Source organism: Hyperolius riggenbachi, chromosome 9 (assembly GCF_040937935.1).
Source record: "Hyperolius riggenbachi isolate aHypRig1 chromosome 9, aHypRig1.pri, whole genome shotgun sequence".
Classification (NCBI taxonomy): Eukaryota; Metazoa; Chordata; class Amphibia; order Anura; family Hyperoliidae; genus Hyperolius; species Hyperolius riggenbachi.
In genome coordinates, this window is record NC_090654.1 from 223,982,209 (window position 1) to 223,999,376 (window position 17,168).

Here is a 17,168-nt window from a genome sequence, read left to right on the forward strand (position 1 = left end):
TTGTGCCATGGCAGCAGATGATGTAGGAAGTGGATATGACCATGGACTGCTGTAGTGCATCAATGGAAGATGAGATGATATAACAAAGTAGGAGCAGAAATCATCATGAGCGGTTGTATTGCACCAGGAGCAGCTCAGCAGAGACATTTCCCGAGACACTTACTTTTTGAGGAAATCCTGAAAGTCAGCAGGCAGTTCGTTAGGAACCTTCACTGGATACTCTCTGGTCACTTTGCCCTGACTAAGTGATAGCAGCAAGAGGCCAAGTTTCCAGATATCACCCTTCTTGCCAGCTTTGCTTGGCAAGGGATCCTCACTGAAACGGACTTTGGTCTGTTCAAAACGTCCTCCTTGCAGATGTCGGCTAACCGTTTAGAAAGGCTATAGTCTGTTATTTTGACCTTGCCGTCGCTAGTCACCAACACACTAGAGGCGCATAATACTTTATGTACCACTGAATTACTGTGCAAGTAGTCCAAGGCAGATAAAAGCTGAGATGTGTAATGTCTAATCTGGTCCACAGGAACCTGAACCTCCTGTTCCAGGAAGCTGGAAAGTTTGGACCCGCTAATGTGTTCCACCACGATTCCGACAGAAATGGAATCTTCTTTTTCTTTCACTCGCATGGCAAGATAATGCACAATATTAGGGTGGGTGAGCTTGGTGAGGGAGTTGAATTCAGTTTCCGTACCTTGAATCTAAAAAAAAAAAAAAAATATGAAAAAATAAATAGAAGCGTTAAAGGATCACTATTGCGGAAATTGTAAATTTAAAATACATGTAAACATATACAAATAAGAAGTAGGTTTCTTCCAGAGTAAAAGGAGTCATAAATTACTTTTCTCCTACTTCGCTGTCAATTACAGTAAGTAGTAGAATATGACAGAACCGACAGCTTTTGGACTAGCCCACCTCCTGATGGGAGATTTCTCAGAGTTTTGTTAATTTTCAAAAGCACTTAGTGAATGGCAGTTACTCTGTCCAACTGCCAAAAAAAGTGTGCAGCGAGCAGGGAAGCTGGCCAGCATCATTATATAAATCCTTTACAGGGAATGTCTTTATAAAGAATAAACGCCTTGCTGAGAATCCCCCATGAAGAGATGGACTTGTCCAAAACCTGTCGGTTCTGTCAGATTTCATGTCTCATTTTACTCTGGAAGAAACTCACTTCTTATTTGTATGTAATTTACATTTAACAATTTTTCGCAATAGTGAACCTTTAAGATAGCATAAATCAAACATATACCAAAGACAGTATGGTGGCCTGGTTTAGAGTGCAACTCTACCTGTGTGTGGTATAATAAAAACTATTTTCTCTGACTTTAAGTGGACCTGAACTCTTGCACAGAACAGAAGTAAAACAGAGAAATGCACCATGTATCTATTTAGGGAGTTTAGCCTCTCTAATGCCTCCTCATCTGTGTCTAATCACAAGTTGTAATTTGATCTCTCCATGTCAGCTGACTGCCTCGGCAGATAAGCGCATTTGAAATCAGAGGCTGTAAACAATATGTCTGCTTCCATGAAAGCAGGACGTAGAACACACATCAGCTGTAACAAAGAAATGTTTTTCTTTAAAGATTATTATGCTGTTGCATATCTTTTAGAGCAGAGAGAAAGTTCTGAGTTCAGGTCCACTTTAAGGGGCCCATTTCCACTAAGCCCGAATACGGGCCCAATCTGCAGCGTTGCCATGCATGTGAGCTGCACAGGGAAACGCTGTATATCTAATGAGTGCTGTCCAGATCGCACTTTGGTGAAAATTTGGACAGCATGCTGCAGATTTCTGCAGCATACAGTCAAATCACTATAGCCGTGCATGGCACAGCTTAGGGATTCGGGGTGTGGCTATGCAGCAGAACAGGAGCCACAGCCAAATCGGAAACCAGACCTAGAGGTGGCCATACACTAGCAGATTTTTTGCATTGATATCCTGACGATCCAATCATTTGATTGAATCCACTAGAAATCGATTGCACAAATGATTTGCAGTTGACCAGATTCCATCCAAATTTGGTCAATCCGGTACATCACACAGGACGGAAAATTCAGGTCGATTGGCAGCGCATCGTTTGTGGCACTTAATTTTGTGACGAGTGACACGGCAGCAGGAGCTACTCTCGCTTGTCCTGAGACTCTGGAGCGAAGAAACTGCAGCATCGGGGTGAATAGACACCAATACTGCACGGCGGAAAGGATGGGAGCTACACTGCATGGCTCTGGGGGGGGGGGGGGGGGGGGGGGGGGGGGGGGGGGGGGGGGGGGGGGTGCTAGCAGACCTGGCAGGCACACACAGATTTTCAAATGTTTCATGTTGAAATTGATTGAAATCCTGTGTGTAGTGTGTGGAGGGATTCGAGTAGATACAGTAGATCCCCCTCTGATCAGATAATGATTGGCGAGGGATCTATCTGTTGGCCATATCGACCAGTGTATGGCCAGCTTTACATTCATTCTGTGGATATGTAGGCCCTCGCTCTTTACTTTTAACCCATCAATCCCAGAAAGCTTTAAAACTACAGTTTTAATATCATAATCAATCAGGTACAAATGCATCTCAATAAAGTAGAATATCCGTATTTTTCAGACTATAAGATGCACTTTTTCTCCTCCAAAAGTAGAGAGAAAAAGTCACTATTCCGAATAAAGAGAATTCCCCAACATACAAACTCCTGATACGAATGCGCCGCCTCACCGCGATGACAGGGACTTCCTGTATTGTCTCGTCTCCTTTGTCCCAGTGCCATAGGCCGATTGCCTCCATGCCACATTGCAGAAGTTATACACAAGTTAAGTAAATTAAAGGATACCAAAAATTATAACGTAAGAACTCATCGCCATGAAAAAGGTTATTCTTTTTCCACAAACCGGTATCCCCCTTCATTCCGATCCTGCAGTGAACAAGCGCCAGGGGTGCAAAACAGACATTTGCGGGGCCACCTAGCCGCTCATAGTACCACCCTCCTTCATGCAACTGTAAGTGCCTTTAATACACATCAATAAAAGTGTTGAATTGCAGTGCCAGCCCTCTTCTTTCTTCCATTGTAACAAATATAGACTATTCCTTTGAAAACACATGAAATAATTGCTTTTAAGGAACGCAATTATTATACATGCCTGGAGTTTGGGTTTGAACCCAGACTGAGGGTCTCATATTTAGACAAGATCTGTCACTACTCAGCAATAAAAGCTGCCCAATACTCGAGGATCTTACCTCTACTGCTACGGCTCTCTTCCAGGAGCTCGTCCCGGAGATTCCCATCGAGCGGCTCGAATTCGACCGCGTACATCGCGCTTTAGGCCCGGTCAAAGCAAACGGCCCACCCAGAGACATTCTGGTAAAGTTTAATTTCTACAGAACGAAAGAAACCATTCTCCAGGCCGCACGGGACCCAGAACCGCGTACATTTCAAGGGCACCGCTATCAGATCTTCGCAGACCTGGCCGCTTTAACCATTCTTAAACGGAGAGCCATGAAGCCGTTTACGTCCACCCTATCCTCTCATCAAATTAAATACAAATGGGGATTCCCCTTCAAACTAATTTTACAGCCTCAGGCCGCTCGCACGCCGTCTCCACGCCAGAAGAAGCACAGCAGCTCCTGGAGAAACTCCGCTTACTTTTGCCACCTGCGGAGAACTGATCCTCCACTAACAGCCGCAACCTAAGATCTTCTGCTTCACGAGAGGACGGATGCCAGGCTTCCTCGCCTCGGTCCATGAGATCACCATCGAGGCTAGCTGACGACAAGGCGGACGAAGCACCGCCATGATGTCCTTCACTTCTCATCAGGAACCCAGCTCCTTTTGTGCTCTAATCCCTCATCGGTTGCTCCGGTCGGGTAAGACCCTTTGTTCCACGCACTACTGGCTCACCCCCCTTTTTTCTTTGTTTGTTTGTGAGCACCTTTATTGTGTTACATTTCCCCTTTTTACTTGCTATGCTCACTGTCGGGGACCACGTTTTTCACCCCTAACCTGCTTAGCCACCCAGTACTGGGACGGTCCGAGAAACGATAATGCCTTATGTTTTGGGCTCTATACATTTTCTCATAACGGCTAATACCTAGACTACTTAATCCTAACTTGGCTCTTGGCCGGCCTTAAGCTACTGATCTCTGATGGCCCATGCGGTTTAAAGAAGTTTTGATGTTTGAACTTTGGCTTCCCGCCGTTGCTCTTTTTCCCATTTTCCCGCCCTCACCATGTCGCCCATAACTAGCTCCCCCACGCTAATCCCATAGAACTTTGTGGAAAAGAACGCTTTGCATCCTGGAAGGCTCCCCATATACTCCCTCTCTTAACTGGCACGTCGAAACTGTGTTACTTCGACTGGGCACTCCAGCTCCATCCGAGTTGCTCTTATTGTATTTTATAACCAATGCACCGCATGATATGCTTACAAATCGATCTCTATAAGTATGTCGGGCCTGTGTGAGTGGTGGCGTGCCCTCCATGCTGCATCCCCTTGCCAACTAAATTTAATGCACCTATCTGGCCTCACATTCTCCCCGAATGCTGCGATTATTTCGCTGGGATGATTGAACTGGGGGGGGGCACCACTCACACAGACATCAACAAATAACTACTCAGGTTACCCCGCTCATCTTGCAAAGACACCATATGCTTATATTTTCTGTGAAAATATGGTCCTCTTCAGTTTAACCCCTATGGGGCTCTCATTATGTCTCAGAACGGCACAAAAGTGTTAGCCCCCAACACACAACCCTTACAGGGTACCTGCTGGATGTAGCCCTTTTAATATTAACAAAAAGCCGCGTGACTCACTGATGCGCGTGTATAAGCTATACTCTAATTCAATTTGTTCCCAGTAGGCCCCGGACACTATACAGCAGAACTAAGGATGATCTCGGGCTCCTCTATTTAAAATAGCTGAGCCGCCCGGCCGGCTTGGGCCTCCCTTTTTGGGCTCCCATCGGTTTTGCTCATCCAGCACGGCCCCGGTGATAAGGTACTCTTCCCGCCCTATAACTGCGAGACTATTACGTTGTATTTGATGTTCGCCCTCTAAATGCCAACTTACGCCAGTAGATGGCAACCTTGCCTTATACCTATCTGAGTCTCACAGATCTATGTGTTTATGCCTTTTCAACTATATGTCCTCGGTGTGGAGCGCTATTATACTTCAATTACACATCCGATGGTTGAATTACACATTAAGCACAGTGTGAGTGGCGCTAAACGCTGAGGACAATGATAAGATATCTTACGTACCATGTAATGTATCATTTCATATTAACCTCTGTGAGTTGCTCAGAAGAAAGATTAAAACACTTCATGTAGCGTACTGATAATATGGTGCGTCTTTAAAATACCATTTCAGTCCGCTGGATGGCAATCTTGCCCCATCAATAACAGGACCCCGTAGATCTGCATACTTGCTTCCCTAGATGCCTGTCCTCAGCGTACAGCGCCAATACAAATCACTTCCATACTGTGCGGTTGATTCATACCGTAATCACAACATTAGCGGCGCTGTACGCGGAGGGCAATGCTATCCTATTTTCCATGAAAATGAGCCACACTATTTCAGCCTCTGTGAGTTGCCCACTATACACGGAATCTCTGCCTATACTCCCACCTTCCGACCCACTAACCCACTACAACATCCCCGGCTGACCAGGGTAGATAAACAATACAAAGTTCTGTACACACCACAACCCGGGATCTAGGTGCTAGACCTTCATTGGTCAATCAGACACTCCCCATCCCTACCCCTGAACCCAGTAAAACCCCACAACATGAGCCTTAGGGCTTCACATCCTCTCCCAGGTAGTGTATAAGTCGACCAACCCAGGACCCTGAGGGCCCGTTTCCACTCTCGCGGAAACGGCCGCGAATCCGCAGAGTTTCCCCGCAGGCAAATCGCGCGGGGAAACTCTGCCATAGAGGATAACGGCGCCGCCGGCCGAATCGCTTGCAGTAGCGATTCGGCCGGAAACCCCCACAGAATTCGCGGCGGAGGCTGCGATTCCCATAGCCGTGCATGGCACGGCTGATGGGAATCGCCTGCGATCCCGCCCACCCGCTCAGTGCCGGCGTGCGTCTACGAGACGCACGCCGCACTAGTGGAAACGAGCCCTGACACAAGTTGATCCTCCGGCCGTACCCTAATGCCCTAGGGCCCAGGCCTCTCTAGGCGACTATTATCACTGCAAAGCTCTTGTCCTTCCCTCCCCATAACCACCTATGCTCTCACCCTGTACCAGACACCCACCTCATGGCAGGTGGGGCAGACGGCTGACACATGCCCCTTAAGATGCCCCTGGAGATCCCTCCTTTGGTGACCTTGATCTTCGGGATATTCCCGTTCCTGACCCACACAGGGTCGCCACATCTTTCTGAAAAGGCCCCTCGACCTTTCTCAGTCTCTAATTGCCTCTCTTCACCCGGAGCACCCTGGAATACGAGGTGCCTCCGGCCTCTTTTTCTTTATTCTCCCTGTCATAACTCTTCCTCCCTCTTCCCTCCTCTCCCCTCGCACCCCTGGGGGGCCCATCTCGTGGCCTTGCTTCTCATTGCTAACACCCCCCCCCCCCATCCTCCATGACTGCTCATACCCTTAAAATATTCTCACATAACGTCCAGGGTTTTGGTTCTCCACAAAAAAGATCCAAAGCATTTAACTATTACAAATCCTGCCAGGCAGACTTGGTCTGCCTCCAGGAAACCAGACTATCCTCTACGTCATGCCCGAAGTATCTGAGTAGACATTTCCCCACTGCCTTCTTCGCCTGCGCCCGGACCAAGGTCCGAGGAGTCATTATAGCCATTAGGAAAAATCTCCCATTCATCTGCAACAAACACATAGCGGACCCCACTGGTAGATACCTGATTCTCCTCGGTACATTATACGATCAAGATATCACACTAGCGACATACTACGCTCTAAACGCCCACCAATCTAATTTCTATTCTCACTTCCTACAAGTATTGAACAAGCATGGCTCCGGCATGATAATTGTCGCGGGCGACACAAACGCCACCTTGAACCCCAAAACCGACAGACAGAAAAACCAGGTCACTAACTCCCCATCAGACCCCTCTGACATACAGGGCACCAAGATTAAACAGCTGCTGGATAAATACGGTCTTGTTGATGTCTGGCGGGAACTCCATCCCACAGTGCGTGACTTTACCTTCTTCTCACACGCCCATAATAGTTTTAGCCGCATTGACCACATCTTTGTCCAGCAACACTGTCTACATCTGGTCCCAGCTGCTAAAATTCATAACACCCCGTGGTCGGACCACTCTCCCATATCCATTTGCTACACACCCATAGCCCCTCCCCGCAGAGAATTTCACTGGCGGCTTAATGACTCCCTGCTTTCTAGAGAAGACCTTCTAAACCACTTGAAAGACAGAATTAAAGAATATTTCGATGATAATGATGGCTCGGTCTCTTCCCCTCTGATTTTATGGGAAGCACACAAAGCGACCATCAGAGGCTTCTTAATTAACCAGGCAAGTCAGCTCAAGCGCCAGAGAAACTCCAAAATAGAAGAACTTACAGCTAAATTAGAAAAAGCGGAACAGGACTGGAAGCAAACCCCTACACGCATCAATAGACTGATCAGGGATAGGACCCGTACAGAATTGGACCTTCTCCTCACTGATAAAGTTGAAAGACAGATGAGGTGGCGGAGGCAGATGTTCTACTACAATGCTAACAAACCCCTCGCCCTCTTGGCTCGAACCCTAAAAAACCACCCCCTACATTCCACCATACTTAAAGTGCGTGATCAATCGGGCCAAGCCACAGCCAATCCCCACAAAATCGTAGGCATTTTTTCCAAATTTCTCACGGACCTCTACTCCAAACCATCTGAAGCCCCCGAACGAGACATTCAAGCTTTTCTAGACCAGGCCTCTCTCCCCAGTCTTTCGCCCGAGAAGGCAGAACGGCTTAGCACCCCCATCACTAACCTCGAGGTCCAAGCCGCTATCAAAACACTCAAATCAAATAAATCCCCCGGCCCTGATGGCTTTTCAGCCCAGTATTATAAAAAGACCACAGAACTAATAGCTCCAACGCTGGCCAAATGCTACAACGCGCTCAGGGAAGGTAACCTTCCTCCCCATAACATGCTCAGAGCACAAATCTCTATGATCCCCAAAGAAGATCAAGACTGCCTCAGCCCCCACCAATTCCACCCTATATCCTTAATTAATATTGACTTCAAGCTCCTAGGCAAAATCTTAGCCATGAGGCTGAACACAGTCCTCCCCACCCTCATCCACAGGGACCAGGTCGGGTTTGTCCCAGGTAGGCAAGCTGAGGATGCCACAAGAAGAGCTATCCTCTTAACTCATTACCTACAACATAATAAAATACCTGGAGTGGCACTATCGCTCGACATTTTTAAAGCTTTCGACACACTCTCCTGGTCCTACCTGAAGCAGACCCTCCGCAGATGGGGTCTAGACGCCAATTTTCTGAATTGGGTGGAAAGCATCTACTCCTACCCCAGCGCTATGGTACGATATTTTGGACACTCCTCTGAAGTGTTCTCGATTGGCAGGGGAACGAGGCAGGGCTGTCCCCTGTCCCCCCTGCTCTTCATTCTAGCACTAGAACCATTCGCCAGATACCTCAGGAACGATATAGATGTTAAAGGGGTGGAGAGGGCTGGCATCAATCACAAAATATTAATGTTTGCAGACGACACCCTCCTATTCCTTACCCAACCCCTTATTTCAATCCCTAATGCACTAAAAGCCTTTGACATCTTTGCTAAAATCTCAAGCCTCCGTATTAATGCTGCTAAATCAAAAGCAATGAACATTTCTTTAGACTCAATAAGATATAAGGGTCTTAAGGAGACAAGTCCCTTTCGTTGGGTGCAAACACTCCCTTACTTGGGCATCACCTTAACGCCCTCATACTCCTCCCTTTTCTCAGCTAATTACCCACCTCTCCTAAAATCACTAACAGCTCTGACAACCAAATGGTCTACCCATCCCCTGTCCTGGCTAGGCAAAATCAATTTTATTAAAATGACATATCTGCCTAAATTATTGTACTACTTCCGTACTCTCCCAGTTAAAGAGCCTGACCATTATCTCCGAATATTTCAACGCAGGGTCATGACCTTTATTTGGGGCCATAAAGGTCCCCGCGTGCGTAAATCAACTATGTATGCCCACAAACTAGACGGTGGCCTCGGTGTCCCTCAGATTAGCTCCTACTACAACGCGGCCACTATTAGCCAACTTACCCGGCTCTTCCAACTTCAGGAGACCCCCCTATGGGTATTTATGGAAATCCCTGAATGCACACCTCTTCTCCCTAGCACACTACTATGGCTTCCCGCCAAGCTAAGAACCTCTACCATGAGCCCCCCTTTGAGGCATAACCTTCAAGTTTGGGACTCTGTGCGCTACTCATCCAACCTACAATCTCCCCATCTGCCTTTAGCACCTATTATAGGGAACCCCCTTTTCCGCCCTGGCCTGGATTGCCCGGCCTCGTTCTCTTGGTGGTCTGAACACGGTTTATCTCATGTGGATCACTTTCTCACCCCCAGAGGTGTCTGTTCATGGTCCGAGCTCCAAGAAAAACACCAAATTCCCAAAACGGAATTTTTCCGCTACCTCCAACTACGCCACTGGATCTCCACACTTATTAGAGACAGAGACCTGCCGCTAAACCCGACACCCTTCGAGAATGTCTGCCTCCGCCGCCCTAACTCCAGAGGCCTAATATCCTCTATCTACGCCTTTTTAATTCGCCCTCAACGCCCCATTCAACATGCATACATGCAAAGGTGGGAATCTGATCTAGCAGAGCCTAAGGACAGGGAAGATTGGCTTGACATCTGGGGGAGGACACTAAAATGCTCCAATAACTTACATACCATAGAATCGGCCTACAAAATCTTGACCAGATGGTATTTAGTCCCAGCCAGAATAGCCAAGGTCTTTCCCTCAGCTAGCCCCTTTTGTTTTAGGGGATTTAGAGTCACCGGGGATATGCTACACACCTGGTGGTCCTGCCCTCGACTCATCAGATTCTGGAGCCGGGTTTTTAAATTGTTATCCGCACTGTTTCATAAAACAATACCCAGAAACCCGTGGCAAGCTTTACTGCATGCAAAAATCGACTCCCTCTCAGCTAAACAAAATAAATTAGCCTCTCTAATATTTTCAGCGGCCACCATGACTATAGCTAATAACTGGAAGAAGCCGTCAGTTAATTTTGAGGAAGTCAAGGCTAGAATGAACTCTTTTATGGTCAATGAAAAACTCACAAGTATACTCCGGGCCACCCATAAATCCTTTGAGAAAATATGGGAACCCTGGATCCAGCTCGTAACACCCAAACATGGAGGACATTCTAATCTCAAGGCTATGAGATGGGCCCCCTCTCTCTCTCCCTTTCTATCCTCTCTCTCCTCTCTCTCTCTCTAGCTCTACTTCTATCCCCTACCCCTTCTAAGCGCTAGATAGCAGAGGTTACGCTCGCTGCTTGAGTTAACCTCCTAAGCCCACCTACCACTGGTCTTCCTCCTCTCCCCCCCCCCCCCTTTTTTAGGCCGGTTCCTTCACCCACCCTGTATCAAAGTATACCCCAGATAGTTGGTATGATCCTCTGAGGTACATTAACTCTTCCACAGATACTACCCCCCCTCCCCTATTGGGCCTATAGGCCCAAGTTGCCCCCATCCTAGCTGCCCTTAATGTTTCAAGTCCCCCCGCTGAGGCACATCGGACAATCAACCTAGTCAACCCAGGCCTCTATGCTGGCCCCAATAGAGGGGAAGTATAGCACGCTTGCTTGACAATATGTTTTACCCCCACATGTACTGTGTATTAAAAACGTCATTCAAGTTATGTGACTACTCTGCAACCCATAACCATTTCTCTGTGTCCGATGTAATGTATTCCATAAGCTCTGTTGGTCTATGTTCCTTTCCTCATGTTACCCACTGTTCATGTTAAAAAAAACTTTCAATAAAAACTTTGAAACACAAAAGCTGCCCAATACACAGCAATGTGAACAGAAATGGGAGATTGGTTTATTTTTTCCAAACATACCTGTTTTCTGCATTTGTCAACCTTCTCTCTTTCTTGGTTGGTGAGGAATTTGCCCATCTTCTTCTGCCACTGCAGAACCCATTCATAAATGATGACAAAGTGCCCACATGAAATTTCTAAGCCATTGAAAATGGACTTTGCAAGTTCTTCATCCTTTCCTGCATACAATGTACAGAAAATGAGAAGAGTGATACACCTGAATCCAAATCATTTTTGTCTTAAAGCATTACTGTGGTGGGTTGCTGGCTCTGCCTCTGACACAGGAGACAAGGGTTTGAATCTCGGCTTTGCCTGTTCAGTAAGCCAGCACCTATTCAGTAGGAGACCGTAGGCAAGTCTCCTAATACTGCTACTGCCTATAGAGCGCGTCCTAGTGGCTCCAGCTCTGGAGCTTTGAGAATCCGCCAGGAGAAAAGCGCAATATAGATTATTTGTCTTGTCTTTGTCTTGTAATACTAAGAGTGCAATACACAATGGTGAGTCCCAGCAGGTTCTCAAAGGATGGCACTTAACTACTGTAGTGTGCAGCCAGGTGTGAACGATCATACATGGAAGAGGTGTCGTGTTGGAAAAAGAGGGGATCAAGGCTGGGGCTCTGACCAGGAAGTCCAGCTGAATTCTGGGAGCTACTGTGGCACAGAAGAGTCCCATTAGTGACAGCCACCAGAAGCAGTCAGCACTGTGTCATTTACTCGGCTGTTAAACACGCTTGGGGGTATAATATGAATGCTGGGGAATTAATTGGTGGGTGGTTTTCCTCACCAGTGTGGGCTCTGCGTGCTCAGGAATTGCAAGAACTGTCATGCGATCAAAAAGAACAAGAGTCCTGCACTGCAGAATCACCGCCACGCAAAACGGCCATTTAGATGCCCATTTGCACTCTGCACCCACCTCACCTGAGAAGAACCATTTCTGCTTCAATGCAGCCCTGCAATCCTGCAATGTGCCCTTTGCCAATTAAATACAAATATTGCACTGCAGTGCCAGACTCTCATTCTTCGTGATCACATTTTTTTATGGAGATGGGAAGCGAATGTACACTGTTGAGGGTGCTGGGAACATGAAGAACATTGTTGGGGAAGATGGAACACTAGGGACACACTGCTGAGGGTGCTGGGAAACTGAGACACATTCTTTATGGAGATGGGAAGCTGGGATACACTGTTGAGGATGCTGGGAATCTGAAACCCATTGTTGGGGGGAGACAGAAGGTTGGGACACACTGCAGAGGATGCAGGGACCCGGCACACATTGTTGGGGGAGATAGAATGTTGGGACATACTGTGGAGGGTGCTGGGACCCCGACACACAGTGTTGGGGGGAGACAGAAGGTTGTGACACACTGCAGAGGATGCAGGGACCTGGCACACATTGTTGGGGGAGATAGAATGTTGGGACATACTGTGAAGGGTGCTGGGACCCCGACACACATTGTTGGGGGGAGATAGAAGATTTGGACACACTTCTGAGGGAACTGGGACCTGCATCAAGACGACAGAAACTGAGCTGTGATCATCCAAGATAGCCTGTAAATCTAGATATCTCTACTGGAGAGAGCGGCTGCAGATAATACAAGTGATTTATTTCACATGTAATCTAAGGTACATACACACGTGGGATTTTTGCAAACGACCGGTCGTTTGAACATCAAATTCGGAGTGTGTACGGTCGGTTGTTCATCTGATAAGACTGGTTTTGAATAATCCGCTTGACGGATCGTTCAAATCCAGTCTTATCAGGTGAAAGGCCGACCGTACACATGCCCGATTTGACGTCCAAACAACCGGTCGTTTGCAAAGATCCGACGTGTGTATGAGCCTTAAGCTGTGGAACTTCTATAGGGATAAAACAACTTCTCCCACTACACAGGGAAAGGTTAGTGCTTCAAGTTGGGATTTAAATATAAATCGCTCACAGATCTCTCCCATGCTGAGTTCTAGCATATAGAGGACTGATCAGTATAAAATACTTACCCAAACATTTTCCTCTGTGCACAACTAACTGTCCAGGACAGCCAATGTCAAATGTCAGCACTTCAAAGGCCGCTGCACTGTCATCACTGCATGCAGAATACTGTCGATCTCGCCTTAAAAAAATATATTGAATGAATATGACTAGAACGGAGAGGGTGACACATGCAGCATTTATAATCAGAACATAGAGAGTTCAGCTTAAAATCTATTAAAGACTGTCTCCACTTGAAACTGAAACATTTGTACTTGCACAGGAAATAAAAGAGTAGGTCTGCTTAAAGGAATCATTAGGCTGCAATGGCTTCCACTATTACTTACCATTGGCTTGCTCCTGCTCCTTCCCGGCAACATGTCCCACGACGCAGCTCCGCTGGCAGCCCGGTATCCCCGCCGGCACTGAGGCCGACCTCTAGGTCGGCCCAGTACTGCGCCTGCACGAGCAGCGCTGTCAATCGCGGCCACGTTGATCGCGCTGTACTGCGCAGACGCAGAACAACTGCATCTGCGCAATACATCGCGAACAACGTGGCCGTCATTGACAGTGCGCTCGCGCAGGCATGGTACAGGGCATCCCCGGAGGTTGGCCTCAGTACCGGCGGGGATACCGGGCCGCGGGCTGCCAGCAGAGCTGCGTGATGGGACATGTTGCCGGTCAACAGCTGCTGGAGAAAGCCAATGGTAAGTAGATCAGGGGGAAGGTGTTGCAGCCTGATGATTCCTTTAAAGGAAACCAAAACCTGAGATGAACAGGTACCTTTAAAATAAACAATTTAAAATTCCTAGATTTTACATTTAAAACAAAGAAACTTTTTACCTCAATATGGAGGTTAAAGAATAATTTATTTGACACCAAATCAAATGGCGCGTTTCTCGGGAGTGCCTTTACCCGTGCTACAGAGATTAAAAACACTTATGAACTTGAAGAAGCAGGTGAAACCCGAGAAATGCAGTGTTTGTTTTTGGTGTCCAATAAATTATTCTTTAACCTACATACTAAGGTAAGACTGCTCTTTATTAAACCCAAAATTGGTAGTTTACACTCACACTGGGGCGCCTGCTTCCACCCTGTATAGTCTAGTCTCCCTCTTAGGGGACATCCCTGCAACCGATATCCAGTGGTTCCAGTTGACCTTTTCGAATTAAAGTGCGACCCAAGTGTGGAAGAGGTTTTCTCCACATGCTCTAAACAGTGATTGCCTCAAAGCAACACAACCAATGTTTGTAAGTAGTATTATTGTGGATTTTCTTCCCCGTTCCACGCTGACCTTGTCATACCGGACAACCCCTCACTACATTTAAACAAAAAAAAGAATCCTCCTACTTTATATGTTCTGCCTGCCACATTTTAATCCCCTATTCAAAGCCAATGCCCTTGAAGTTTTTATCCAGAGGCTTCTCTCTATTGAGGTAAGCATCTATTTGGAGCACTTTGTTTTTACGTCATGTCTGTCCATCACCTCAGCTCCGGTCTTCTTCCGGGTCCAATTGGCAGCCTCTGCAGTATCGCTGACCCCCAATGGGCCAGTGTCTTCTGTGCATAATGCTCCCAATAATAGGGGTGGGCTGGTCAGCGATACTGCAGAGGCTGCCAGCGGGACCTGGAGAAGACTGGAGCTGCGGTGAGGGACACACATGACTTCTAGGGGCTGAAAGAGGCCCAAGGTAAGTAAAGATAGATTTTATTGATCATCTCGGATATCCTTTAAGCAAGATATAACATCCACCATTGCAGAGGCCAGTCAAGTACAAAGCAGCGTACAGCAGACCACGTATAGTAGCACTGAATGCAGAGACAGAAACAAAACAACAGAGCCCTCCTTTCAAACAAAGTAATAAAAAAAAGCACTTGCTTACTTTGATCTGCCAGCAGAAGTTGGGCGAGCTCGGTTGTTTCCTCCATGTTCTATAGGTCCTCCGTTACTTGTTGGGCTTTTAGGACCTATGTGAATGTTATTAGCTTTGCCTGAGCTTTCCTGTGTAGCCAGGTGAGCACTTTCAAGCCTCTCCTATACAGGGGAAATACAGAGTTCATAACACAAAGGGGAATTCCACTTTTGTTTAGAAAGCTTGGCTCTTCCAAGGATTAAAGTACCACTATTGAGAAAAAATGTAAAATACATGTTAACACATACAAATAAAAAGTACCTTTCTTCCAGTGTAAAATGAGCCATAAATTACTTTTCTCCTATGTAGCTGTCACTTACAGTAGGTGGTAGAGATTTGACAGAACTGACAGGTTTTAGACTAGTCCTTTTCATGAGGGATTCTCAGCATGGCCTTTATTCTTTATAAAAACACTCCCTGAAAAGGATTTATACAAAGATGCTAACCAGCCTCCCTTCTCCCGTCACACTTTTTTGGCAGTTGGATGGAGCAACGGCCATTACTAAGTATTTTTGAAGATAATGAAAACCAGGAGAATCTCCCATGAGGAGATGGGCTAATCCAAATCATGTTGGTTCTGTCAGATTTCTACTACCTACTGTAAGTCACAGCAACATGGGAGAAAATGCATGGCTCATTTTACTCTGGGAAAAATGTACTTCTTATGTGTACAGTATACGTTTACGTGTATTTTACGATTTTTGCAATAGTGGGCCTTTAATGAGAATTATTTCATACTGATTTTTATGTGCATACAAAACGCAGTTGTTACAAACTGAGATATGGGTGTCCGTTTTGCCACCAGTCAATAGAACTAATAGTAAAGACTGCTCCCCCTTTACAGCTAACTATTTCTGCAGCAAGAATGGAGTTTAAAGACTGTCTCATAGCAACAGTACTCCAAGCAGAGTACTTTCACTATGGTTGCTAAGAATTGCAACTCAAGACTATAGTCACTAAAAGAAATTCTCAGCTTTCTGAAAATAGAAATGGAAAGATAATTGTAATATTAAAGTTCAAGCTGACTCTAAATTTCTGACAATGAAGGTAACAATAGCAGCAGCAGGAATATACACTCAGAGGTCTTACAAAGAGCATGGAAAGATTACCAGTTTTGCCATCTCTTTCCTCCGCTTCTCCTCCCTTTTCTCCTCCTCCCTCTTCTGGATTTCATCGAGAATTTCTCGCCTCTGATAAGGAAACGTAGTTATGGGGTAATTAGTATTTCATTATCTTATACGTCAGGAAAATGAAGACTGCAGTAAACCATCACCCTGTTCTTCCAATGGTGAAAGAAAACGTGCTGTATATCTTTGTTGGTTTTGTTTTACTATTACATTTTACAAATTAAATGTTTCATTTACAGGTTTAAACTGCATTTTAGACTGTAACTAAAAACAGTCCTGTGATCAGTTAGGCTTTATTATTACTCGGCAGTTCCAACCTGGCTTCCGTAACAACAGGCATTTCCTTTCCGTTCACAACTAGCTTTTTAAGAAAGCAAATATAGCACAAAGAAATGTAAAAAAATTGAAAAGAAAAAAGAAAAATGTGAATCGAAACCAATTAGAAGAAAAAAAAATTAGTAAAAAAAAAAAAAAAAACACACAACAAAACATTGAATTCACTTTTATATGTAAACATAAAGAAAAAAAAAAAAAAGGATTTCAATGGTGGTTCAGCTTTCTATTTTATTTAACACACAATTAAAAAAATCTTCCAATGTTCCACACCTGTAGTTTTTACAATAAGTAAATATTTTCTAAAAAGTACTTGTGTGGCTTCTATCAGTCAGCATACGGCAGCTTCTCGTTGCCAGGCGAATTCCTTTCCCAAAGCAAAGAGGGTCACATGACCCAATCCATCTCCTCCCACTACACTCTGTGGCCAGCACCACAACCACCTTGCTCAACATGTAACAAATTATTTAACTCTTCCCACGCCCCAAATGACTTGGGGGGGGGGGGGGGGGGGGGGAGTACGCAAAATAGTGCTGAGAAATAGTTTCTTATTGCTGGCAGATCAGGTGCACATGGATTTTTATAAACTCACTGGGTAAGGAAAATGTTTTATTACACATATTGCGGAGAGGAACCAGACCAAATGATACCAAACGATAGTAGTGGGGGAAGGGGGTGGTACATTACAAAGTGAGAAGTTACAAAAAAAATGGAGAAATGATTGATGTTTGATATATAATTTGTTTACGTTTGATCCACCATGGGCCTGCGAGTCATCACATTTACCACTG

The 17,168-nt window shown here is 45.8% G+C and overlaps 1 protein-coding gene across 1 annotated transcript in view; it reads right to left on the reverse strand.

The window, feature by feature from the left end:
* Positions 1–17,168, reverse strand: part of EIF2AK4 (eukaryotic translation initiation factor 2 alpha kinase 4) — a 143,395-nt gene that overhangs the window by 87,076 nt on the left and 39,151 nt on the right. Inside the window, 6 exon segments of the mRNA XM_068254043.1 lie at positions 164–344; positions 347–698; positions 11,061–11,218; positions 13,034–13,146; positions 14,888–15,039; positions 16,027–16,107. Coding sequence (XP_068110144.1) covers positions 164–344; positions 347–698; positions 11,061–11,218; positions 13,034–13,146; positions 14,888–15,039; positions 16,027–16,107 — 1,037 coding nt within the window.